The following is a 27,585-nucleotide window of genomic DNA, read 5'->3' on the forward strand; positions in this document are numbered from 1 at the left end:
AAGCTGCTCATGCTCCGTCCTGTGCTCTGCCCTGGCTGGGCAGTGCTTGTTGATGCCCCTTTGCTTCAGCACCTGGGGTGGTCACCCCACTTGCCCCCCCCCTTGCTATGGCAGTGATAGGTTATATTGTGTATCCAGTCCCAGAGTCTACAGTATGCTGGATAATTTGATGCCACATAGGTAGCAGTATCACACCAGAATAACATATAGCTCAACAGGTTCCTCAAGAATAGTGTGAGATCAAATTAAAGCTTCAAGAATAAAGCTTTAACATTTACATTAAGACTAATAGTAATATTATGCAGTTAAGGCAAGTAACTGAAATGGGCTCCTGTTTCATAAGAGGTGATTTTTCAGGCCTACAGCTATAAATCTAGTAAGTAAAAAGTTGAACTCAAGTGTAGTTTTTATCAGTATACTAAGATGATACTTCAGAAGCCAAATCTTCCTATAAAGTATGTAAATAGTCCTGAGATTATTTTTTTATTTTTATTTTTTTTTAAAGGACAGTGCAAAGAAGAAACTAGCTAAGGAATTTGATGTTAAGTGCAGTTAGTCATGAAAGGAGTCAAAATGTATTTATTTATATGATGCTGCATCCAAAAAGCTCAGAGTGGCTTCAGATACACAACCCGCAGAAAAGATTCCTCAAACACCCCAAAACCTGAGAGCTCCAATTCCACCCAGCCACTGCCACTCTGCCTAAACCTCCACACAAGCCAACCCTCCTGGCAGTTCCGACCACACCTCCCAACCACCACTCACATCTAGTTACCAGAAGCCCTTTTCTTACGCCATCCTCCAGTTCTGGTCTGCCTAGTCCCACCACCCTGCCTCAGCCTTAGGGGAGATCTATCCCAATAACCCTTCCTAGCTCTCACCTCCTTTTTGACAGAGGGGCTGTAGCTGTTATCCTCCTTCCCCAAAAACCACACCTAACTCTTCTCCCACCCCCCAACAGACTGAATTCCAGAGGACTCTACCCTAAAAATTTAAAGAAAAAGATCCTTGGTCTCACTTTTGTTGCTGACAAAGGGCTTTCACTCAGTAACTGCCTGCCCCCTGCTGCTGCTTTCCCCAGTGTAGCAGTTGATGGGGACTATAAAAATGTAGATATAGACAGGCCTTGGTGCTGAGAACCCTGGTCCAAGTTAAAAAGAAAGTTGCTTTAGCACTTAAGTAATAACATTGGGCATATCCAGAAGAGTGCATACATGCAGTTTGCAGTACTGCAGACCCATTTAATTACCTTCTATAGATGGAAAATTTACACACACACACACACACACACACACACACACACACACACCCCCACACCTGCCTATTGCCTGTCAGGAATGATTTGTGGGGGGGGATGGGACAGGATGGTGTGGACAGAAGCCCAGGTCCGGCCCTCCCCTCCCCTCCCCTGTGTTCCAGGTCTGGATCTGTTCCGCCCCCCAGTCCTGGCCCATTCCCACCCTACCTCCCCTTCAGGTCTGGGCCTGTTCCCCCTTTCCCCTGCTGCTTCTGGTCTGGTGCCACTGCCCCCCACCCCCACACTCTGTCCACAGGCCTCCCCTCCCCACTTCCTTCCCCCCTCTCTTCCAGCTGTTGGTAGGGCTGTCACTGTGCCCCCCTCCCCGCTGGCTTTTGTTGGGGCCTGGAGGCAGCGTGGCAGTAGCAGCATGCTCCTCCCCATCCTGGTGGGCAGGGATGGAGTCCTTCATTTGGCCCTGCCTGTGCTTCTCATTCGGTTGGGGGAGGGGGCCACTCCCCCCTCCTGCTTCTGGGGCTGTTGTCAGTGAGCTGCCACGGTGCCTTCCCCCTCCCTTCCTCCCTCCCTGCCAGCTTTTGTTGGGGCCCAGTGGCTCTGCTTCCCCCCCGCATCTGGTCCTGCCCCCACTTCTCATCCTTGCTGTTGCTTGAAGGCAACAGGGTAGAGGAGCCAAGGCTGGCCTTGCCTCCCCCACACTCTGAACAGTCCTCACTGCCACTTTGCTGTCATGGCAGTGCTCCGCTGTGCCATCTCCCATCAAATGTTTGTGGAGCACTCTAATTGGCTGTTTCAATCAGCCAATCAGAGTGTGAATAAAGTGTTATGGACAGACAGACAGACTAAGGCTTTTATAATATTTGAACACACACACACACACACACACTATATATAGTGGGTGTGTGTAGGGAGGGGCAGTGTGTGTGTGGGGGGGAAGGGGAAGGGGCAGAGACAGAGAGTGTGTGTGTGTGTGGAGCAGGGCCATCCCTGGGGTGGGGGGGATGAATCAGGGTGACTACCCTGGACCCTGTACTTTGGGTGGCCCCGTGGTCAGTGCAGTTTAGGCCCCGCTGCGGCTGCTGCAGGGACCCCACCCCGGGCCCCGCACACCCCTAGGGACAACTCTGGTTGGGGGCAGAGTGTGAGCGTATGTGTTCATAGGGTGCATCCCATGCACAGACCCCTACACCCACACCCCCTCACATGCTGTAGCCACCCTCCCCCCCCACACAGCACCTCACAAACACACACAGATGCTCCCCCATACCCCACACACCCACAGCCCCTCACAAACCTGTACACTCCCCTTCCACAACACACAAGAGCAAGACTTCATTGTAAGCTATTGTGCAATCACCCCTGTACACTACACAAACACATGTGGACAGTGTAGGACAGAAATATTTTTTGAAATCAAGTTCATGAATGTTGTAAATATTTGATTTTTAGAGTATAACTTGGTATTTTTCTGGTTCCTAGATGGCAAAACCCCTTGCAGAAAGTTTTTCTGGGGGCAAGGGGAGGGACTTCTGGTGGCAAAGGTCAGGGGTTAGGGGTGGGACCTTCAGTCACAAGATGATGACCAGAAGGCAGGACACTGGTTAAGGGGCAGGGCTACCAGTGTGGCACTCAGTAGCTTGCCAAAACTCAGTAAGCGGCCATCCACCCACAATAATTGCCTGCCCCTACCCTAGATGTTGTCTGCTACTACACTTCAGTGGTCTCCGCTAGGTTCACAAGTACTGCCTGATAGTTCCTTATACTGTTGGATTATTTTGTCATATTCAAAGGGTGCCCTTTTATTGTATGAAGATGATGGTAGCAAATTGGGAAGCATAACAAGTTTTGTTGCATAACTTGATAATTACCATGGTTCAATGTCTAATCAATTCTATTTCTATCTGTCACGGCGGGGTCCTATAGGAGGGCCGTGATCTCCTTAAGGCCCTCTCTCCATGCCAATTCGGCCCAAGGGCACCCTCAATTCTCGCCCGCCACATCTTTGCTGTTTAATATATGTTGGGAGGCTGCCTTAAGACTCCCTGGGCACGGATAGCTGGGACCTCTGTCCCCTTGTGTTCCCGGACCCCCCTGGGGGTCTCCCGGTATGATGGGTGCTCCCCAGGCACCCTAGCCTTACAGGCTATGCATGGCTCCTACCAACCCCTAATACTACGCCCCAAGCCTCGCAGATGGGATAGGCGCTGGTATGTCTCTCTATACTATTGCCCCTTTCGGGGCTCTCACTGGGCCCACTCCGGACTCTCTTTAATACAGTGCCCCTCACTGGGATTCTTAGTAACACCACCCCTCTCTTGGGACTCTTGAGGCCCACTCTGGGCCTTCTCTGAAATAATCTAGTCCACTTTGGGATGTCCTCTCGAGCCACCAGTCTTTTAGGCCCACCGCACTACTAACCTCTCATTGGCCGGGCGCACTGTGCTGCTATCCCCTTTTCCTGGGGACCACCGCAGCACTGCCCTTCTCTGGGGCGCTGTGCTGCTAACCCCTTTGGTCTGGGTCCACCGTACCACCCTGCCCCTGTCCTGGGTTTTTCCGTAGTGCTAGCCTGTTACCGAGCTCACTACGCCCCTCTTGGGCCTCGCAAACATTGCCCCTTCTCTGCGACCTTCCAGGCCCCGCTGGGCTCCTTAATAATACTGCCCCCTGTTTGGGGCTCTCTGTGCCCAGCCTGGGCTTCCTAATAAACTTGCCCCTCTCTTGCGACTTGCTGTGCCCACACTGGGGCTCTTTAAATGCCCCTCTCTGGGCTGGGGTCTACACACCCCACAAGTTGCACCCCTCACTGGCACTAGGGCCCCCACACCACTGTGGGTCCCTTTGAGGATAATGCACTCTCTTGGTGCTAGGGCCCCCCCCACACCTCTGGGGTCCCTATGAGGCCTCCTCCAACCCCTATAGCCTCACCCAAACCACCGGTGTAATACACTAGAACACAAACAAACTCAAGCCCCCTGGCTATAACCAAAACCCAAGGCACTGGGCCCTAACAACATAAGCCTCCTGGCTGTAATTTAACATCATTGCTCCAGCCTCTGGAGCTCTCGCAAGTTATACTTGCTGTTAAGCTTTTTCTCCTATCTTAAGAGCTCGAGCTCCTGTTCCTCTGGTTGCTGACAAGGAACTGCTAGCCTGACCTTGACTCTAGGCTTTATAGGAGCCAGGCCCTGCCCCCTACAGGCAGCTGACTCTTATTAGTTGCCCTGGGAACCCACAGCTGTACTCATTATTGCTGATCGGGCTTTTCCCCAGCAGTTTTCCCCTCTCTAGGAGCGGGGCAGTGGGGTGTGCTGTGACATTATCTAATCAGTTTTTTGTTTGGGTTCAAAAACTATTTTTTGAGCCCCCGTTTCTTTGTTGCAGAACAGATGGATAGGTCCAGCTCTGCCTGTTAGCAGGATAACTGCTACTGAAAAGCTGTCATTCAGGGTCCTTCATCTAGTCTACACTTCAGCTCCTTCCTCTACTCTTATGTCTTCCCTCTTTGTTTGGAAGAGGCAGCATATTGCTGTTTCTCTTCCGGATGATTTAAATGTGCCTTTTCCATGGAATCCTTGTCCTATTTGTCTGTGTTGTCACACTTTTTTTTGGACACAATGTAAGCTGTGAGACTTTACCAGAATGCTAATTGGTATCTGAGAGCTGGCTGGCTTGACTAAATACAGAACAGATGTTGAATGGTAATCATTCTTGGTCACCAGCACTCTTGGCAGGGTGTAAATCAGCAATCTGAAATGAGGGCTGCTTATTGTTGAAGCCTATACTGCAGTTTCAGGCACCCAGACAGGAATTTACAGTTAAGTTTTAAATGCAAAATATTGATTGGTGATGTAATATCTTAAAACAGTTGGCATGCCAGGTAGTGAATTACTGCACAATAGCATATAACCAATCTGATTCTTTTTGAAATGTGTATATTAAAATGTGCTGTAAGTTAGCTTGTAGTAGAAGCTGTATTGAAATGGTGCTGTAAGCATACCAGTCTGAAGTCTGCAAGATCATGATTTTCTAGTCCACTTCTTGAGAATCAGGAAATCAATTCATTTAAAAATGAGCAAAAGTAAGGGTTTGCTTTAGTTACATGGGATACTTGCTTAAGTTTATTCAAACAATGCTGCCTGCTTTCTTTTTTTCTTTTTCTTTTTTTTTTGCTTGTGGATCAACAGTGAAATAATTCATTGTGCCTGAAAATTTTAAATAAAACCTCCAGACCTTGTGTGGGATGTGACCTTATTTCTGTTGCTGCATGTTCTGGGAAACTTGTCAAGGAAAAGAGTTTGTATGTAAGTTAATAGATGTACATGGATCTTGATTAGAATTACATTAAGTTAGGTCTCTGCCATTTTATGGAACACTGGAGTTAAATGGAGTTTTCCTGCACTCTGAGAAGGCTGGGGATGGGAAAAGACATCTTTGTTTAACTAACAATTATTCTGAGTGACAAAGAAAAGGGTTGCAATGCAAAATTGCCAGAAACTGGCAAGCACTGATTGATTGTATTGTCTGAAGAAGTACTGTGCAACAGTACCTTAAATGGGTGTAAAGGTTCCTATTTAGAAAAAAAGAAAATGGGGGGAGGCAACTCTAAATGTTTGATTTATAAGTTTTCTTTGACTCTTAAAATTGTTTGGTTCTGAATAAAACTGTATTTTTCACCAAATAAAGCTGTTTTCCTCCTCCTTAATGTGTGGGAGAAAGAAATATCAACCTGCTTTGACTGGAGAATTTGAGTCCAGACTAAAATCTCTAGACCAGTGGGGGCCAACCTTTGTGGCAGATTGCTACAAATTAAGCACTGTGCCCTTCTTGATTGACACTACACTGTGCTCTCCTTCCCTTACCTTGTTTGCTGCTTTTTTGCATCCTGCCCTATCTTCCACTCTGCTGCCTGTACCCTCCCCAATCTGCTGCACGCCACATGCAAGGGCTGCTCATGCCACTTGGGATATGCATGCCACAGGTTGGCCACCTGTGCTCTAGACTGTCATCCATAGAAGTCAGTATGGCAATTGCAGTAGATTCTCTTGCTCACCATGATGGGTGCAGCAATCAGGGACATCTATAGATGTCCCAGGCCCACAAATAGCTGTGCTATGAAATGGCAGTACAGCTGATTGTGGTCTGCTGAAGATGTCTGTTTCTAGCCTTAAATACCAACAGGTCTGTCTGGCTCACAAGTCTTTTCTGAATCTGGGTCTCTTATACAGTGGCATCTGGTCTGCTCTGGTGTTTTTAAATTTGGTGAGGGAATGTGCCTGTGAAAACAAGGGTAGAAGGGTACTGATGGGACCTAAGCACTGAACAGGTGCAGAAGACTTTCTCTTTCTACTAGGTTTGCAGTGATGCTGTATGTTGATTTGTTCTGGTTGACAGTAGTCTTCTTGACCAAATTCTGTGGTGTGGGCAAGAGGGAAATGTATTTACAGATTAAACCTTAGAAAAGAAAATAGTTTTGTCATACTTCCCTTGATGATCATAGATTACTAGTAATGGAACATAGGCCAAATTTACACCCCAAAACTGGCATCTGTGCCTTTTTCAGCTGGTGGTAGTAATGCCACAAGATTGCTTTTTGTTTCTTTTTAATCTAGGCAGTAGTTCATCGGTTGACCATTGTGGGACCTATTATTTCAGGTGGTTGCATTTGCATGCTGTTTGGCACATCAGGGTACTAGAACACCACTGCAGTTCAATTAACAGCTTATTATAATAGAGGATGCCATTCACAGTGTTGTTGGATGTTGTATTCTTCTTAAAACTGTGGGCTAGATGAGTGGCATGGGGGCTGGTCCATGGGTTGGACCATTCAAAGGATCGGGCCCCGTATGCCCAGATTGGACTGTTGACTCCCCCAACCTGGCCCTGTGTGCCTGGATTGGGCCATGCACTGTCCCAGGTTGCCCCAGACTTGTGTGGCTGATCTAGCATGCAGGGCCACACTATCCAGCTTCCCAGCTTCTCTGAGTCCAGAAGTTTGGCAGTATGGGAGTGGCAATTAAGGCTGTTACCAGTTCTCCACCACCAAATTTTTGGATCTGTGGGAAGCCTGGCATGCTGGATGACATGGCTTCCTGGGCTGGGTCTGAACACCTTTGCACTAGAATACTACAAAAGGGAATCCCATATTTTTGTAACATTAGCTTCTACATTTTCAACAAAGGTTTAATGTATAAAGTCTAGGGGTAATCTATTTACCCTCAGCTTTGAATCATGATTTTTTAATTTTTTGAAAAAACTTCTTTCTACAGCCATTTGTTTCTCAAGCAAGAGAGAAGGAATGGTGCAGGTCACACCCCAAGTAGCACTAGCCTGCTTTGCTTTGGTCGTTGTGATTTGTGACGATGGGCAAGTTGCTTGGCTTCCAGGTCTGAATTTCCCATATGTAAAAATGGGGTTGGAGTACCATTAAAGATTGTAAGGATCTTGAATGTTGTGGTGGGGCCAGATGAAAACATAAATGCAAGGAGTGGTGTTGAAACCAAAACCAATGAGACTTAACAACTGGGCCTATTAGCATGGCTTTATAGGGTGACAGTTGGTATTATGGCTTCCTAGTATAGTGTGGCAAATTGGAATAGATGTAAATCAAGAAAAGAAAAAAGCAACTTTCAAAAAACGTTTTGGTTTAAAAAAAAAAACAACAAAAAAACCCAAAACACTGGTTTGGATGATACCATTTATTAACAATTCCAAGTAGGTTTTTCAAAATTGACTAAATGCACATTGTAGTGAAAGATATAACAGAAAATGTAGTGTTTCCAGTGCAAACCAGCCCAGGATTTCATTGTTGGTACAAATATATTAAGATCAGCTATTCCAAAAAAGCCACTGCTATCCCCACTGCTAAGAAGAAAAAGTGTGTAAGCTTCCTGCTTTTGCTTAGTCTGTTCTCTTGCTTAACAGGCAGGGAAGGGTTCAACAGTTTATAAAGAAGGGCCAACTGTACCCTAGTAATGGTGATCTTGCAGATTAAAACAGTTTTTTTGTCTTTTCAGTCCAAATACTTTGTCTAGTTCCTGAAGACGATCAAAAAACAATGGTTGTGATCAGGCTTCTATTAGTGTTGAAAACAAGTCGTACTATATCTTTAAACCGTTTCTTTTGTGCACAAAGAAGTATTTATTAACTGCATTGTGGTCTGATTAAGTTTCCAGGTGGCAACATTTTATATCACATAGTTTTAGAACTGATTCAAGGTCACAAGTGTCTGCATCTATTTTTTGCTTTCTTTGAATGTCTTGAACAACAGCCAAACCTCAGCAACAGTAAGCTTTGTTAATTGAGAAGTCACCTCATGCTTGCCTGCAGGTTGTTTATATGTAGCTGAGGTGGAGGAGGAAACCTGGAGCTGAATCCGTACTTAAACTTCCAGTATACCAGAAGATCCTGGATTCACTATCCAGCACAAATATAAACTGCTTTGCATTTTAAAATCAAAAGGGGAAAAAAATACAAACTGCCGAGTATCTTGCTGTTGAAAAGAAAGAAAGAAAATGTCTCAGGTCCAGTGCTAATGGGTTAGGAGGCATCTGATTACAGTGAAACCACTTTAGTAGTCCTATAAAGCTACCTTCAGAGAGAATTGTCCCATTGCACAAATTCTTTGTTTCTGATATTTTACTCTTTTTCATATAATATATACAGTGTTGTAGCTAATTAAAGCAGTACATCTCCAATGCATATGAGAAGTCATTTACACAACTACCTCTCTAATGGAGTTGAAGAGTTATGAGGTATGTTCCAAAAATAAAGAACTCGGTGAAGATGGACATTTATTTCATCCTCTATTTTTTACAGAAGATGAATACATTTCCCTCTCTTCTGTATTCCAAGTGAAGATGTATTGATGTAAGACTGTATAGTGATTAATGCAGCAGAGCTTATCTGAATGAGGGCCTGCATTTGGCATGAACCACCTTCATTGTAATTTCATTTGCTGCAGTTCCTGTTTTCCTCCTTCCCTCCCTACCAAATCTCTTCTATTGTTGAAAAGTTTTTGGGTTTTTTGGGTTTTTTTTTTAAAGGCCCATTTTAGGAATTCACATAACTTAAGACCTGGATGCAGTGAGGGAGTGGACTTAGTTCGGTTTCTCTATTTGCAGTGATAGTTTAAACAGACCGAGTTCTGTCTTTTTTTTTCACTCCTGTATTCTTTCCATGGCTCTCTGTACTCTTTAATATTAAACACAAGCCATTTTTAATGCATTACTTCCCACGGATCTGCTCCCTCTGACTGTGTTAGTTGTATATACTTCTTTCCCCAGCACAAGTCAATAGGGTTTCTGTTGATACCCCAGTATATTGCAGGCACATGCAGGAAGTCAAGCAGAAACTAGAAGAGCAAACTTCATGGATTCAAAATTGTCTTGAGCGTTGAAGATTTTTTTTTAAGTGACTTCAAAATAAAATAGATGTTTAGAGAGTAGCTGCAGTAAAATTATTGTATTCTCTTGTTTTTCAAGTGCAATAAAGTTTTAGTATAAAACGGATATAAGTATTGATGAACTGCAATGTTCTGATACTTTAAAATATCTTTATTCCATTTGCTGTGGCCTGGAATTTGTAGTGACTAATTTATAATTTTCACTGGTATTAACATAGATATAGATAAAAATAAATTTACTACATTGATTTTTGTCTCCTTCTAGGTGTCTCCATTGTATCTTCATGCAGTAAGGCTGTTTAATTTGAGCTAAGTGCTGTGTTTTTCTTTTGCTACGTAATAGGGAGATCCAGGTTTTAAGCAATCAGTATTTAAGAAGTCAGTGTGAATTTTGGCATATAATGGATAGAAGATCTTAAAAGTTCAGTACTTGGCAGATAACCTGTGTTTTTAGTTGTGATGTATTTAAAGCTCGTTGTGCAATGCACTTTTCTGTTAAACTTGCAGTGAGCTTAAAATGTGTTTTAATAGAGTACAGAAAGCAGTAAACAGATTTTTATAGTTAAATGCTGAAGAGAAACTTCTGGCATTTTATAATGTCAAAGCTGTTTATTATAGGTGACTGAAATTGTGGACCACTGATTTAGAAAGAGAAAAATACTATAATATGAGCACATCTTGTAATTTCTGTAAGGCCATTCTTGTTTTGCCTGTTCTCCAGCCTTGCCTACCACTGGAAGTATCTTACAATTCCCTGCTCCCTTCCTCATGAAATTGAGTTACATAAATATGCTTCACCTTTTAATAAATGCAAAACTGCTGTTTTGCATCCCTGTTTTCCCTTCCCTTCTCCCCTCCTGAATGTGTAACTCTAAAACAGAGAAAGCACTAGCCAACAGTTGAAAGGACTGTGAAGAAGTAGTACTTTTGAGCAGGAAAAATTTAGCTCAGCCACACATCAAATGGGTGTTATCTGCTAAGCCTAATGTGCCTCTTCCCACATAAATATCTTCATCACTCAAGAGTCTTTAGTCTTGTCCCACAGCTATGAGTGGTGAAGAGCCTCCTTTTATAAATTGGGAGAAGCTAGAAGAGCAGTATGCATTTTTTCCTAGCTATATTTTTAATATAAAACTAGTAAACATTAGAGGATAGAAGGAAGAGATTAGTGAATGTTTTCTGTTTGTCCTTCTGGGAGGGGAAGTGTGTTGCATCTTTACATGGCCAGTGAAATTGGTGGTTTAGCAGTCACTTTCACTTACCGGTCAGCGAGTTATATTAGGAAGCAAGTTCATACAGGGCGCTTTTTCCCTTTTAGATGGAAAATTATCCTTTTCGTTTAGCAGAAGTGGGAAGTTTGTGATGCAGATCCTGCTACCTACTATATATTTACATGACTAAGAAATCACTATTTTCTCATTCCACAAAAATGTTCCTATTACTACCTTCTAAATCAGGTATGGGCAATTATTTTGGGGAGAGGGCCACTTACCGAGTTTTGGCAAGCTGTTGAGGATCACATGGTCACCCTTCCCTTTGATGGGTGCCCTGCCCCCTGACAGGTGCCCCACCCCCTGGTTGCCACCTTGTGACTGGAAGTCCCGTGCTCTAACCCCTGACCTTTGCTACTAGAGGTCCCTCCCCTTGCCCCTGGAAGTACTCCTTTCAGCAAGGGGTTTTGCCATCTCGGAACCAGAAAAATACCAAATTATATTCTAAAAATCCAACATTGAAAACATTAATTAACTTGATTTAAAAAAATATTTTTGTCCTGATTTACATGCGTTTGTGTAGTGTACACAGAGCTGACTGCACAATAGCTTAAATGAAGTCTTGCTCTTGTATGTTGTGGGGGGTGGGTATAGATTTATGGCTGTGTAGGTATATGGGATGTGGGGGAAGGTATGGGTGTGTCTGTGAGTGGTGGATAGGGTGGGAGTGTGGCTGTGGGGTGAGGGAGCATGTGGGGTATTGGTGGGTATGGGGCTTGTGGGGTGCTGTGTGTGGGGGTAGGGTGGCTGGAGTGCAGGAGGGGGTGTGGGTGTGGAGGTCTGTGTGCATGGCAGTGCAAGGTGGTGTAGGTGCACATGTATGGTGGGGTGTGTGTGGGACTCACCGTATGAACACACACACTGCCCCTCCCTGTGCGTGCACACGCACACACACTGCCCCTCCCTACACCCTGCTGCCAGCTCCCCCCTGGGTCCTGTTGCCCCTGACTCCTGTCATCTTTGACAGGTAGCCAGGAGCAAATGAATATTAATTTACTAAATTTTTTAGGGGCCCCGTGGGCTGGATAGAATGGCCTGGCAGGCCAGATCCGGCCCACAGGCTGTATTTTGCCCACCCCTGTTCTAAATAGTGGTATTTCTATCAGACCCTGTAAGTCTCTATCCTGACAAAAAAGGACAGCTTGTTTTGTGTTCAGGGAGAGGATAGTGACCAACATGTAAGGCGTTATCAACAGTGATGCAAGTGTATCTGCGTCATCCTGGTATGCCGAATTTTCTTTCTGTTCCTCAGATTGGTATGTCTTTATTAAATATGGAGAAGAATGTAACTCTACCATATTATATCTATTGAAGTCATGGTGACTTGTGCTTCAGATATCCAGTGTAGTGTAGCTATGCAACTTTGCTTACTGTACCTTCTGGACCTGCTCTGAGACTTGAAGATCTCACTGCCCCATGTATTTTAAAACCAGGCCAGCTCTTTTGTGGTCTGCATAATTTCTTTGTCATTAAAAGCTTTTCAAAGCTTGCTTCCTATGAAACAGATGTGACGATTTGTAGCTGGGCATATAATAAACTGTGGATATTTGCCACGTTCCTTCAATATATATAAAATTTACCTGGAGAATTTATGTAGGAGTTACTCTGCATATAGGATGGATCAAATTAGGATTAGCTGGATGCATCTATATGAAATGCTTTAGTGAGCAGCAGACTAATTTGCTGCACAGTAAAGCGTCACCATCTACATGTATGCAGCAATTAGGATGCAGTTGACTAATTTAGTGTGCTGCCAGATAGTCCCATCAGATAAAAGTGGTATCCAGCAATGCAGTAAATTACTGCACATAGACACGCATGTAGACGGTGATGTCAGGATTAGTTTGCTCTGGCTCAGATTGAGCCAGAGTGTATTCAGTCACATTAATTGCACATGTATACGCACCCGCTGTGTGTGTTATCACACTTCAGTATTAGAGCATTTTAAATTTCTGTAATATTGCAACAGGAAAGAAACTTCTGTGGTATCTTTTGTAAAAATTACGAAAGAAATGAACTGTTATCATACTTAATTGCCTTTGTGTTGACTATGTATCCTGTATTGAATCAAATTACTTAGGCAGTGGGCCTATAATCTGTACAGTTATTAGGTTTTATTAACATAAATAGAAAGAAATCTTGCTGCCCAAATGATGTCATGTACCCTGTTTTTGTATGTATTTTTTGTATAATTTCCTTGGCCTTGGGGCAATTTAAACTGGTTCTAAAAATTTCCATGAAGATAAGCAGAGCCATTTCCCAAAATTAGGGACAGATGGCTTCAGTGCTTTAATTTACTTGATTTACTGCCAGATGCTTTTGGAATAGTGCCTTGAAATGTCTGGAATTCAGTCTCCAGCACAATCATGAGAATACCAGGAACAATTACAGAATGTTTGTATAACTGAAATATAAAGATGTATCTCTCTAGGCTCTAGTTCAATAGAGTACTTAACAATGCAGCTAATTTGAAAGATTACGTAGTCTGACTTCAGAGTGACAATTCATAGTGTAATTTGTAGTTATTAGGTATACAAATTTTTAAACAAACTTTCTGGAGGTAGGGCATATCATATCATCACTTCATAATATTGACAGGGAAGAAGCGTGATGAGTTAAAAGTACATTAAGACTGTGTTTTTGTGAATCGGCTAAAACATCCAGAAAAATAGATAGTCGCATTTAAAAATAATAATGTAAAGTAAAGTTTCCCTAGTTACTCTTTCTAGGTAATCTTTCTATTAGTTACATCCTAATGGCAGTAGTGGGAAAGGAAGCAAGAGTTGCAAGAAAAACTTGTCACCTGAAGCTATATTAAACAATTCCTGAACTGGCTGTAATTCAGGACCCTAATGTATTTTATACCATTTCTGTGGCTATTCAAATAACATCAAGCTAAATTCTGTCTTTCTAATTAATATGTAGAAAGAAAGTTATGATTAATGTGAACTGGGCCATGAATGGAATATCAGGTTTGCAGCCTGAATTCAGAGCGAGTTGAATGAGGAATCTGGTAATTTCTTCCTATTGTAGTAAACCTTTTCTTACTGCTGTCAAACTTCAGCTGTAATGCACAAACAGGAAGCAGACATACTATTAACATAACTTCTGCTTGCTTCCAGTAGTATTTAACAAATGAGTGTTTGTAGTCTTGTAGCATTTCTACTGTGTTAGAGATCGGGGGGAGAATACTGGCATTTGTTTAGCATTAGTTTGGGTCCTGATGAAGAGAAGTAGCAATAAATTAATACCCTAGCAATAAGTTAATACCCTGCCACACATTCAATTTAAGGTGTGATGGAAGCCAGTCACAAAAATGTTACACAATTTGTGGAATATTTTTGGTGACTGGCTTCATGTTTTGTTATGCCATTAATTCCTTGAATGTATAGCAGGGTTACTATTTATGGGACAGTTAAGAGGTTAATTATACCTTAATTGTAATGTCTGGCAGGGACCTTTGTTTCAAAGATGGTTAAAAGAAGGCAAAATGGAAGAAGTTGCTGCAGATTTTATTACACTGAATCCCAGCTAATTTCTGATAAGTTCTGACACGTCTTCCCTTTCACTGATGGTGTATTTCTTACAGGCTTGCTGTAAATTGTGGGTAAATTAAAATCCAGTTGCTAACTTATGCACATATAATGGTTTGTGTAAGTGATACGTTGCTAGCATGTAAACTGAATAAATAAAGTCATTTTCAGCACAAGCAATGCCTTGCATCTTATGTCATCGTATTGTAACATAATACAGATATAACAATATATCATGAGATAATATCAGTTATCCAGCTGAAAACCTGTGGGCACAGTAGCAATCACTTTCAGCCATGTTACTGCCAATTTCAGCCATAGGTATGTTATGGTAGCCTAATGCATAAAAGTTGAAAACAAATGTGAAAAAGCCTATCCTAGTTGTTGAAGCGTCAGATTGGTATTTATGTGGAAAACTGGTCTGACTTAAGTTTCTGGAACACTGTAGAAAGCATTGTGCTTTCTTGCTTTCTGTTTGAACCAGGAAGACGTAAGAACTGGAAGAAAGACATCAGTTTTGACATTCAGCTGGATATCAGTTTCTGTTATATTTTCCAGTGATCTCCTTAAGTTTTGGAATGTGAGCGATAAGGTCAGAATGAGACGGCTCTGAAGAACAGTCCAGCAGTCAACTGTTCAAGCCCTGCATGTGCTTGCTGGGTTGTGACAAAAGTTATAATTTACCAGCTTTGAACAGCATACTGGGATGGGAATCTAGTTTAGTTTTAAAAGGTTGCATATTAAAGCATGTTTGTTGGTCCAGTAAAAGTCAAGGTACAATGCTATCTTGTCTGCAGCTCAGAAAGACTGGCATCACTTAATGCAGATTAGTGCCTAGCTTAAAGATTTTCTGCTTTGCATTACCCTGCTTCAATGACTTATTCAGCTGGAAAATACAGTGAACAAAGCAACTGGAAATATGCTGTCAAGTGAGTGATCTCAGAGACTAGGGAGCCAGATGTTGATTAGAAAGACTTGTTGTGTAACACAAGAGCTGTTGTGTATGAAAACCCAGATCCTATTTTATTCCCTTCATTATTAACTTCTGCCTGATATTTTTGCCTGAGGATAGTCTGTAGTATGTGTGCGGACTTATAATTAATTAGACTTTTCTGATAGGCTAAACAGGTTGAAAAGGGATTTTTTTTTCTTTATTTTCATTCCCTTTTGGAAACTTTTTGATTAAATTTTATTGGCAAGATAGCAAAGCTTGTTCAGTTTAAAAGTTGATTCTGTTTCCCTCATTACTGAATAATACAGTGGTTCCCAAACTGATTTTTGAGACTGTTGTTAGTGGTCTTCAGGTGGTTCATGGTAGCACCACAGCCTCTTACTTTTCTTGTGACTTGGTGCACCAGACACATTGTGTCCACATGTGTGATGCCCCACAGGATTATAGAATTCAGATGATAGTGAGCTTTCACACTTGCTTCTTTGGTCCTTTCAGACCTCCCTTACTTTTTAAGCAATAATTGTGACGTATTTTGTGAGAACTTTTCTTTCCAGGAGCATGATGGTCTGCAGGAAATGTGAAGTCCATTTGTTCAAAAAGTTGGGGTACCACTAGTGCAGAGCGGTGGATTTTTCTTCTTATGTCTATAGGAAATAAAAACAGAATAACATTTTTTCTTTTTGCGTTAAGATTAATATCCATCTCTTACAATATAGCGAATGTTATACATTTGAGCAAAAAAAATTGCTCCGATTTACTATTAAACACTCAGGAATTAAAAACCTCAGGACTGCTTGTAAGAATTAATATTTTTTGTTCAGACTCTGTTCTTTCCATTCTACAAAATTGGATAACATTTTATTTTTTCTGGTTAAATGGTGTATTACTGTTGGTTTTCTTAGACTGTTCAGTACTAGTAAATCAAATATACTGCCTAATAGTATTAATAAGAATTTATTCTTCAAAACTCCAATATCTATATTGGAATGTTTCTGTTTGTACTGATTTGGCCAGATCAGTGAAAGAAACCTTCCCCAGCTGCATTCTAGAAAACGTCTCCAGTGATGATCATTGTATCCACAAATTTAAAACTTTATAAAAAGGGTGAGCTATAAATATTTTAAGGTTCAGTGCCTACTTAACTCTGTGCAGACCTCAAAAACCCTAATGTGTATTTTTCATTGCTTAATTCCTGTTGTTGGTATCAAATCTTAATCATTTACACTGACTGAACTAAATTTAATTCATACTTTAAAGTGAAATCCCAAAGCCGAGGATTAAATGTGGATTCTCTCTTTTAATGCAGGTTGGAAAAGAGACTGTGCAGACAACTGAAGACCAGATCTTGAAAAGGGACATGCCACCAGCATTTATCAAGTAAGCTCATGTAAATAAATGTAATTTACACGACAGATACAGAAAACCTGCTCCATGACTAAGTTAATTATTTGTTTCACTGTGAGGAAGGGGAGGGAAATGTATTTATTTGCTAGGATTCTTTACTATATCTCATATTTGCTTGTAGTTCAAAGGGTGGTAGACTTCCTGCTACAGCTGAGAGTCAGATACTGCTCTTTACTATGACAGCCTTGGCTTTTTTACCTATGATAACTTTTTTATGTGCTTTCCTAGTGTTCCTCCAGAAATAAACAGTAGCATTTTTCCACATGCCCGGATTAAAGAATGCTGAAGAACCTTATAATAAATATTCTTTTCAGCAAAATCTCTACTTATTTTACTGGTTGTGTGTATCAGTGAGAATATAGCCAGTAGATGCTTCATGTCATAGCCTGGAAAACTATTTTCAGATACCTAAAGCTAAGTGACTAGCACTTTTAAAATTAAGTTCAGGACTTAGTATTAATGACACGCTTTTAACATCTGTGGCCCAGAGTCTTTATTTTAGAAATAAAAGTTTCTTGGCTATCGTGACACTGCCAGGCTTGTCACTGGCAAATGACCAATTCATTTAAACGATTTTCTTTCCCCATCCTCTGAATTCACTGGTTACTTTATTGATGCTTTCTACTGACATATGTCAAGTTACTGAATATTTTATTCTATTTTTCTGAGCCACAAGATGCTGAAAATCTGGTTCAGGAAACTCCTAAAGCAAATAATGAAATAATAAATGCAAAATGCTGGGAGCATGATGTTTGCATGTGGGGGGTAGGGATGAGAGGAGGCAAAAATTCTGAAAGAGAAATGTTTCCAAATAAATATGGGGGGGAGTCTTTGAAGAATCATGTACATGGTGGGCTCTGTTTTATGATTTTGGAGAATAGAATTGTGTTGTTATATAAAAAAACTCTTCTTTTGCTATCTCCATTTTCGTAGTGGTTTGGTAGTTATTTTTTACTTAAGAGGGTGGTGAATTAAACTAATGACTGTCTTTGAATTTTTGAGCCAGAACCAACTCTGTTTAATACTTAAAAGCTTCCAGAACATGTAAGAAGTGTGTGTGTGTGTGTGTGTGTGTGTGTGTGTGTGGGGGGGGGGGTAAATATCATCAAGGATATTTAGGCAGTAAGTATGAGGCAATATTAATCAAAGGTGTTTGAAAAAGCACAGTGGGAATTCAGTTACCCTTATTGCATCCAAATGGCATGTACCCAGCTGTGAAAGTGGTGTTTTGGCACTTAATAGAATCACATCCTGTGTTTAATTATGCAGCATGGACATGTAAGCACGCATGCCCTGGACATGTGCAGTAGGCTACACTCAGGTCAAGCAGCTACCTGGCTACATATGAACGGACCCTGGCTTTGGTCCCAGAAAAAAACAAGGAGCAGGAAAGCCCTCCCATCATTTAGTTAGGGGAGGAATCAGGACAGCTGGGTAACAGGACTTCACGCCCAGAGGAGATTTGAATCTGCATCTCTGATTTACTAGCACAGTGAACTAACCACCACTGCATAGCTTAGGCAGTGGCCAGACCCTTCTCTATCTTTCCTTCTGAAACAGAACCACGCCTTTTGTGTTTAATAATCACTGCACTGCTCTTCATCTGTTTTACACAGTGGAAATTTTTCTGTCCTATTGGGAGCAAAGGTCCAGTCTAGAACCTAGGGCCAGGGTGGTACCTAGCTCATTTAGCCTCATACTGTCTAGCGTGTTCTTTTCTTCCTGGCTCCACATGTATTCACCTTTTGGCTTCCCAGGGGGCAACTTCAAAAGGAGGGCTGGAGAGGTCATTGTATGGTACCCTACTCTGTAGTGTTAGGGTTAGAGAGCTAGAGACGCAAAGGTTTGAACCTCCTGTGGGTGAGGGATTGGTTTTAGAAAGCAGGTCTCCTACTGCAGGGTGACTGCTGTAACTGTTTAGCTACCAGAACTAAAACGTGGGAGGGTTCTTCCCTTCCCACACCACCTAGCTAATGCCCTATTAGTCATGGGTTTTTGTCTGGTTACAACTTCATGACTAACTTGTGCTCACTGGGCTTGTATTTAGCTGAATAGCTGTCCTGACACTGTTGCACATGCTCAGGATTTGTGCATATGCTCAGCATCCATTCTGTGCAGATAATAAGAGGATAGAATTGTAAACTGCATATGTACGAAAAATATTACTTTAGCAGCTGGAAAACTTCATTTAAATGCAGATGGGTAATGGCATTGCACCTGACATCTGTTGTCATGCACCTAACAGTCACAAGTTGTTGCTGAATTTAAACAGTTTGGGTCTGATTTACACTGAGGGGAAAAAATAATCTCAGCTGCTCAATCAATAATTAAACCTACTCCATACCACATTTATTTAAAAAATAATATCCTAAAATAAAACAGGTCTAGCACAGGTTCTTAAAAGCAAAATTCAACATGTACAGATTTCCCTCCCCAACCACAGGGGTTAGGTTCCTGGAAGTTCCCATAGTTGGCAAAACCATTGTTGGTAAAACCAGAGACTTGTGGGAAAAATGGGGTTAGGGACTTGAATGGGGCCGTGGCCAGGCTGGGTTGTGGGACCATCCAAACCTGGTGGCAGTGGGAGCCATTCACCTGTATCACTGGATGAGCCGGTAAGTGTGGGGAGAGAGAGATTGAGGCCCTTGTAGGTAGGGAGCTGGGCAGAGCTAGGGATGGTGCCCAGCCGAGTGGTGCTTGGGATTGGGGGTGAAGCAGGATGGGGCCATGAGTGACTCATCCGGGAGAGGGGGAGGGCTGCTGCCCTCAGTGCAGCCTCATGCACAAGAGGTGCAGTGCAAGGCGAGCAATGGCAAGCAAGGAGATCCCTGCTTGGCTTCTCTGCTCCCTGCCGTGCTGACCTGGCATGGCAGGTAGCTGAGAATCCATGTGGAGATCTCTTTGTCCACCACTGCTCACCCTGTGCTGTTCCGGTGATGCACTTCCTGGATATGGGGCTGCACTGAGGACAGTGGCATGGTGCAAAACCAGCAGCAGGCACAGGCTTCTCTGCTCCCTGCCTCACTGGGTTGCAGGGGAGGGAAGCAGGGCACAGCGGCAAGTGGGCCTGCGGTTCCGTGCCACCATGGATAGGGCAACTCCGGCAGCAAGGTGCGGACACAGGGAGCAGAAGCTGAGCCCAGCTGTGGCCTGCTCCTGCCTTGTGGAAAGATCGGGGGCCCACGTGCTCCCCACCACTCCTTGGCTCCCCAGCAGCACACTGCCTCTGGAAGAGCCACCAGACTCCAATTGCCCCACGAGTCGGCCCGGCTGGGGCCCACACTCGGCCCCCCCCCAATTTTTTTCCTCCCTCTGCCTATGAGTAACCACGGAATACCATGGTTACTCAAAACTTTATACCGTGGTAGGCAAAATGGAATACAGAATATTAACCGGGGATCATCAAAACCGTGGTTGGCAAAACTGTGGTAGGTGAGGGAAACCTGTATGACCAAAACCTTTCTCATCTAGCAATCTTTATTTTTAAATGAACTCAGTACATGTTTACAGTTCTCTGTTGATGGTCTTAGAGCTTATTGTTAGCTGTCCTTAAGAGATTTGTCAGTGGTGGCTTCAATGCAGTATTTGTTTCCTCACCCCAGTCTCTTTTTATATTCAACCCTAACTGACTAATGTAACTCAACCTTAACATGGGGGGACCACTGCTGCGGCCCAGGGGAGGGGATGAGTTCAATTTCTTCTTCTCTTTGGATGTCTGTATGTGTGCTCTGGGAGGGGAGGGAACGGGGGGGCTCTTTAATTAGAGTGGCTTTTGGAGCCACTCTAAAGCTCCTGGAGTGTTATGTGTATAAGTGTCCCTGCGTTGAAAAATGGCAGCAGGAGCATTTTAACTAAAGCTCTAGTTAAAGTGCCCCTGGCACAATTTCTAAGAGCAGGGACACTGATGCACGTGACGCTGAAGGTTGCTTGACTACTTGCGTCTGTTCCAACGTGTGTCGGAGCAACCTCGCCACATATGTACAGGCACCCATCACTTTTTTTGCTTCTCTGAGGCTGACCCCACAGGGTGAAAATTTCACCAAATTAGTACAATCTGGTGGTGTTTTGTGAAGCTCTGTAGTACAAATGGGACTGAGATTAACAAATTTACTGTGGCTGGTTAAACAGCCATCAGATGGCAACTTTCATTTTCAACTGACATAAGCCACATTGGAACCGTTGACATAATCATTAAAAACCTGTATCCTATTACATAGTTGTCTCAGCCACCAGGGACCTTGACTAATGCACATAATTTAAATCTTATGTTTTGAAGTCTGTTCATATTATTTGCTTCAGCTTTTATGAAAGGGAAAAATCCTTTGAAAGAAAAAAAAGAGATGCGTTTAAATCTGAGAGCTAGGAGCAGGGCAGCTGCAGGTCTCTTTTCACTCGCAATCAAATATAAATGCTGCCATTTTAATTTGAATTTTATTAGAAAATAAACAGTGGAACTATAGCATGGCTACTAAAATAGTGTTCTTTTAAGTTTTTTCTCTCTCTAGTCTCACTTCATGTAGATTATTGTAGTAGGAATTAAATGAAATCAATTTTTAATCTGATCTCAAAGATTTTAGTTCTGTTATAGGACCATAGGAAAGCAGGGCTAGAAGGGAACCTAGAAAATGTAACTCAAGGCAGGATTATACCTAACTTAATGTTTGTCATTAAGCCAAATGTTTGTCCAGGCTGTTCTTGAAAATTCCTAAGGATAGAGATTCCACAACTTCTTTAGTTCCAATGGTTGACTTCCTTCATGGGCAAAAAGTTCTTCCTAATCCCCAACCTAATTTTCCTCTGCTGCTCCTTGTGGCCATTACTCCTTGTCCTGTCTCCTATAGCCACAGAGAAGAGTCTAGCCCCATCCTCTCTGTAGCCACTCTTTAGGTATTTGAAGTGTTATCAAATTCCCCCCTTGGTCTCTTCTCTACATTAAATGATCAACATTTTTTCAGCCTTTCCTCATAAGCCTTGCTTCCCAGACCCCTAATCATTTTTTGTTGCCCTGCAATGGACTCTCTCCAAGCTGTCCACATCCATCTTGAAGTGTGGGGCCCAGAACTGGGCACAGTACTCCAGGTGAGTACTTAGTGCTCACCAGTGCTGAATGGTATCATTAGTGATACCAGTTTAATGGTTTGTAATGTGTAGGCTGATTTTTGTTTGTTTGTTTGTTTTAAAGGGGAAAACGTAAAGGTAACATTTGAGGAAAACTCCCTTAACACCAGTGCCAAACAGAGCTGAAGAATCACTTCCCTTGATTTGCAAGCAACACCACTGTTGATGCAGCCCAGTATTATGCTGCTGGGTTTTTTTATTTGTTTGGGGTTTTATTGCAACAAGAGCACAATGTTGACTTATTCCAGTTTATGGTCCACTGAAACCCCCACAGGATTCTCCGCAAGTACTGCAGCCTAGCTAGTCATTCCCCAGTCTATTTGTATGTACGTTTATTACATTACAAGTGCAGGATTTCACACTTGTTCTTGTTGAATCTCATCTGATTACAGGCTGTTTCTCCAGTCTGTCCAGATCCTAGGCCTAACTTCCAGAGTGTTTGCAGCTCCTCCCAGTGTAGTGTTATCCACAAAGTGTGTACTCAATCCTGTGGTCCAAATCATTAATGAAGATGTTGACCCAGGACAGACTATTGGGGAACTCCCACTTGATACCTCCTCCCAGCTAGACATTGAGCCATTGATGACTACTTGTTGAATGTCAAATCTTACTATGTCCTATGGAGGCCATGGGATGTCATGTATGTTTTCTTGAGTTTGTTTTACTGACATGGCATGTGTAGTTCCTATGTATAGACAGTGTCAAGCTGTATTTAGCCTTACCATTATTATGTCTGCATGAATTATGGTGTTTAATATCACTAGAATTTTGAAATATCTTTATTTTGGCAAAGGCTGTTTAGTTGGACAGTACTTAAATGTTCCTCACCTATTCACACTTAGAGGTAACTGCTGAGAACTGGCATTTGACATTGGCTGAGAATTGGCATTTGTTTCCTCATGACTGAGGCAGGTGGACCTAGCCCTTCCCGATGATACTGAATTTACATTTTTAAGTAAGGAGCCATAAAAATAATACCCGACTATTCAGACTATTGGAGGAAGGATATTTCTCAGTACAGGGAAATTAATTGAGTGTCAGTATCTTTGGGATGTGTGTGAAAGGATGCAGATATTCTCTTCATCTCACTTAGATCAGGAAAGACTTTTTGTCTGGTAAACATGCACCTGGGAGGGGGGCAGGAATTTGTATGCATAGTGTGGACTCCCCAAGAATCCAATGGGCGATGCATGTAAATGGACAGATAAGAAACCATACTTATGCTTTGCCTTAAGAGAAAGGGTTTGTTGCTAGTCTTGCAGATACAGGAAAGGCTGCAGATCCTTAGCCAGCAGTCTGAGAAATGTAGGCTGACAGGAGAAATTGCAGGAGGCCCTGGCAGAGAGGCCAGAGGCAGAAGCTGCTTTCTAACCTGTTGAGCTGAGTAAGAACTGCATTTTGGGTTTAAGATGCAGGATAAGAACAGATTAATGTTCTGATATTTTTCTTTGCTCTTTTATTCTTATTCTCTGTCTATATCCCAATATATAGTTACTGATTTCTTATATTTGCTCTTGTTATTACAGTAAATCTTTTTATTATCTTTTTACCCACTTATTGTCAGTGATAACTCTGACTCCATAACATTTGACCATATGGTCAGGCTTCTTCCATGGAAGCGGGGGAGGGGGCTGGGATGGTCCTTCTCTTCTGAGCATGTGACCAGACGGGGAATACTTCTTGTAGGTGGCAAAATCCCCTTTGCTAAGAACTGGTAAGACCTAGGTGAAGCAGGTAGAACTGAAACACCACAGGCCAAGGAGTTGGCTGCTCATCACACTGGGTGGGTGAAGTGGGTGGAAGGCAGCTGGGAGCTGGAGTTGGAGCCCCATGCTCTGGGGCAGGAGCTGCCTGGTTGCAGCTTCCCCTCCCACCCTCTGCCTGGGTGGGCATGTAGTGCCCGGCACACATTTCCATGGCTGCTGCCATTTTCCTGCACTACCTGTTGCCTGGAGCAGCGCATCAGGAGCAAGAGGAAGAAGGGAAGAAGCTGCTGAAGGTGGGAGCCAAGTAGTACTTGGGTAGCTGCAGCATCAGGATAAGCAGCCCTGTTGAGAAGCTGTGTGTGTTCACTGGAGCTGGGGCAGCACCATTGGTGGACATATGGTGTGGGCTACCCTGGGTGGTAGCAGGCAGGGCTCAGCCCCACACACGTGCACACCTTCCCCCCCACACACACCCATACACCCCCCCTCAAACAATTTACAAGAGTAAAACTTTATTTTGAGTTATTATGAGATTGCCTCTGTATATATAGTACTCAAAAACATAAAATCAGGACAGAAATTATTTTTTGAAATAAAATTATAGTAGGTTATAGTTAGATGTTTGATTTTTAGTATGATTTTTTTTTATCTATAATTTGTTAAAATGTTATCTTTTGAAAGATTGTGTGGTCCTTGATAACTCACCAAAACTCATTAGAGTGGCTTGCCCATCAAAATAATTACCCTCTCCTGATCTAGCTTCTCTTAGTGCCTATCTTGTTTTTCTACTATGGTGTAGGGCAGGGGTGGGCAAAATGCTGCTTGGGGGCCAGATGCGGCCCACCAGGCCATTCTATCTGGCCTGCAGGGCCCCTAAAAATTTAGAAAATTAATATTTATCTATTGTGGGCTGCCTGTCATGTGGCCCTCGATGGCTTGCCAAAACTCAGTATGTGGCCCTCTGCCCAAAATAATTGCCCGCCCCTGGTGTAGGGTGTTTGCCTCCTCTTTTCCTGTTTTTTGCTGCCAACTGCATATGCTAGTTCTTTGGTTTTCCTCTTTTGACATATTTTTAGAATATCTTTTTATTGCTTTGTGTCCCTTATCAGCTGCATCTCAAATCATGCCCCTATACTCTTTCCATTCCCTAAAAATATGACCAAGTTTCCACATTTTGTAGGATTCTAAATGGAGTTTCAACTCAGTGAGGTGATTACTGTCTAGCTAGCCTGGTCTCCTGTTGTATTGCCATTCTTCTGAATCAGGATAGTTCTCACCTGTCCCCTAATAGGGCCTCCTTTGGAAAAATTTTTAAGAAAGGAAGGAGATGGAGAACCTTTGTATATTTTGTAAGGGATCTTAAACAATCATGGCATGGAAAAATAGATTGGAATTCAGAAAAATTTCACTTTTAAAACATTCACAAGTAATGTGAATCACATTTATGTATATTGTACCAGTACATAGTAACTGAGTTGTTGTTGTTGTTGTTTTTGTTGTTGGAGTAATGTTGTAGCTGTAATGGTCCAGGAAATGTGGGAGAGGCAAGGATTTTTGTGACCAGTATCTTTAAAATTTTTTTTATATATATATCTTTTTTTTTTTTTAATTGGGTGGTATCCCAACTATATGGTTGGGGTGGACTTAAGCAAGTTTTTGAGTGCTAGTTCTTTTGGGTATCTGTTAACATGTTTTTATTATTGTATAATGTTTAAAAGTAGTAATTGTTTTTTATTGTAGGTATTGTTGTCTTCTAAGAGAAAATGTACAGGCTTGGTAATAGCAACATATGATTAACTGTAATGTCTTTTTGACAATATAGCATAACATATTACCATATTTACTTGAGTACATGACAAGGTCTCCCTCCACCTTTCCATATTGGCAAAAGGAAAAAAGCCTCTTGTCTTATTATTGTGTACAAGGAAATCTCGCGAAATATAGTCTATCATTAAATTGCCCCCCAAAACAGGATGCTCTCAGTAATGGAAGCCAGCTATGAAGTTGATTAAATGCAGCTAACACTGAGCATGGCTATAAAACACATGATCCATATTGGGCAAACATGCTGATGGGAATCTATCACAAAGACTGGGTAGTACAGGGGTTGGCAACATTTTTGGGCACAGTGCCAAAAAAAGCTGCATCTTCAACTTGTAAGATGTTGGTGTGCCATGGGTAGATAGCAGGGTGTAGCCATGAGGACCCCAGTCCTTGTTGTGCCAGAACAGCCCTGGCCCCATCCCTGCTGTTTGCCCTGAGGTGCACGTGCCAAGCAAAATGCCTTCCTTTGCATGCTACTCTGGCACCTCTGCTAAGAGGTTACCTACCCCAGGCTTAGTACAACCCATCTGAATAAGATGCATGGCAGCACAATCCCCCCCTATGCTTCTTCCTCCAAGTCATGGTGAGCCACTACCCTGCATAAGTTTTGGCTTCGTTCCCACAGCTGAGCTGCACCTTTCTTTCCCATTTCCAATATATCCTGTTTCTTCACCAGCTTTAAAATGCCTGGAAAACATGACCAAATGGGGCCCCAAACAGTTCATTCAAAATCCCTATTTCGCTGCCTCACTCAGCCTGGTGTGTATGATTCCTACCCTCCATGAAGTGGAGCCGGACCAGGTTGCCCTGCCTTAATCTACATTTAAGTGTGTGGAGCATCCCAGGATTCATAATAAAACCATCTGGTTTCAGTCATGAGTGGGGGGAGTTGTGGGGAAGGGGCTAATTATTACATGGATCCTTTGTCTGCTGACTGGAGTACACGCTCATACTGGGCATGCCTACACGTGCACATGCTTATTTTGCAGTAAACCTCCCTAATTCCAAGTAAATTTGCTACCTTCAAATGCAAGTAGCAAATTTACTCGGGATTAGTAGTTTTGCCATAGTGCTCATGTAGACGCCTAAACAGAAGCTAACGTGCTCCTGGTCAGCTGTCCACCAGGGAACAAGAGATTGCTCCCTGCCCCCGAGAGCTGCCTGCTGCCAGGGCTGGCTTTGCCACAGGAGCCCAGGTGGGTTGGGACTATATTTCCCCCTGCCCTGGTAACCAAGAGCTCTCAGCCCCATGCTCCCAGATCACAATCAGGGAGTAGGGGATGGAAGAGCCTTATCTCCCAGCCCCCACTCCACCATGGTGGTTAGGGAGCAGAGCCTGAGAGAGAAAGGTTTCCCTGCCCAAGCCCATGATCATGCTGGGGGTGGGTAGGGGAGCCTGTTCCCTGCCCAGCTCTGGGAGTGCAGAGCAGGGGGCATGGGTGTGAGGGAGAACAGGCTGGGGACCTTGTTTTCTCCCATGTGCCCCCTGACCCCCCCTGTGCTGACAGAGCTGGGCAGAGAACAAGCTCCCCAGCTCCCACCCTGTATATCTGGGTGGGGATAATGTCCTCTTGCCCCGGCAGTAGGGAGCTTCCAAGCCTGGCTCCCCAGTCATGATCACAAAGCGGGGACTGTGAGCTTGTTCCCAGACCCGGCTCTGCAATTGTGGAGCTGGGGCTGGGAACAGGCTGGAAGCTTGTTCACAGACCCTGCTTAGTGATCACGGAGTGGGGCCTGGGAACAAGCTCCCCAGCCCCCACTCCATGATTATAGTTGCAATTGCGGAGCAGGTGCCGGGAGCAACCTGCATAGGGACAGTTCCCTGCGTAGCCTGGAGCTGGTTGGGATCTGCCTCTGACTGGGACAGTTCCTAGCCAGCCCCAGGCTGCTTAGGGAAGCATGTGCAGCCTGGAGGTGACCGGGGACTGTCTCCAGTCAGCTGTGAGCTGCACATGAAGACTTCCCCATGTAGCCCAGGCTTGGCCAGGAACTGTCCCAGTCAGGGGCAGGTCCCAGCCCCGTGCCCCGATCAGGTGATCGAGGCATGGGGTTTGGAAAGAGCTTCATAGATTCATAGATGTTAGGGTCGGAAGGGACCTCAGTAGATCATCGAGTCTG

At 43.2% G+C, this 27,585-nt stretch overlaps 1 protein-coding gene across 5 annotated transcripts in view; it reads left to right on the top strand.

The window, feature by feature from the left end:
- VCL (vinculin) overlaps positions 1–27,585 on the top strand; it is a 113,326-nt gene that overhangs the window by 19,254 nt on the left and 66,487 nt on the right. For all 5 annotated transcript variants that reach the window (XM_025212720.1, XM_025212738.1, XM_025212734.1 and 2 more), the window contains exon 2: positions 16,722–16,792. In XM_025212720.1, coding sequence (XP_025068505.1) covers positions 16,722–16,792 — 71 coding nt within the window. The remainder of the gene's footprint in view (positions 1–16,721; positions 16,793–27,585) is intronic.

Source organism: Alligator sinensis, unplaced genomic scaffold (assembly GCF_000455745.1).
Source record: "Alligator sinensis unplaced genomic scaffold, ASM45574v1 scaffold109_1, whole genome shotgun sequence".
In the NCBI taxonomy this organism is placed as follows: domain Eukaryota; kingdom Metazoa; phylum Chordata; order Crocodylia; family Alligatoridae; genus Alligator; species Alligator sinensis.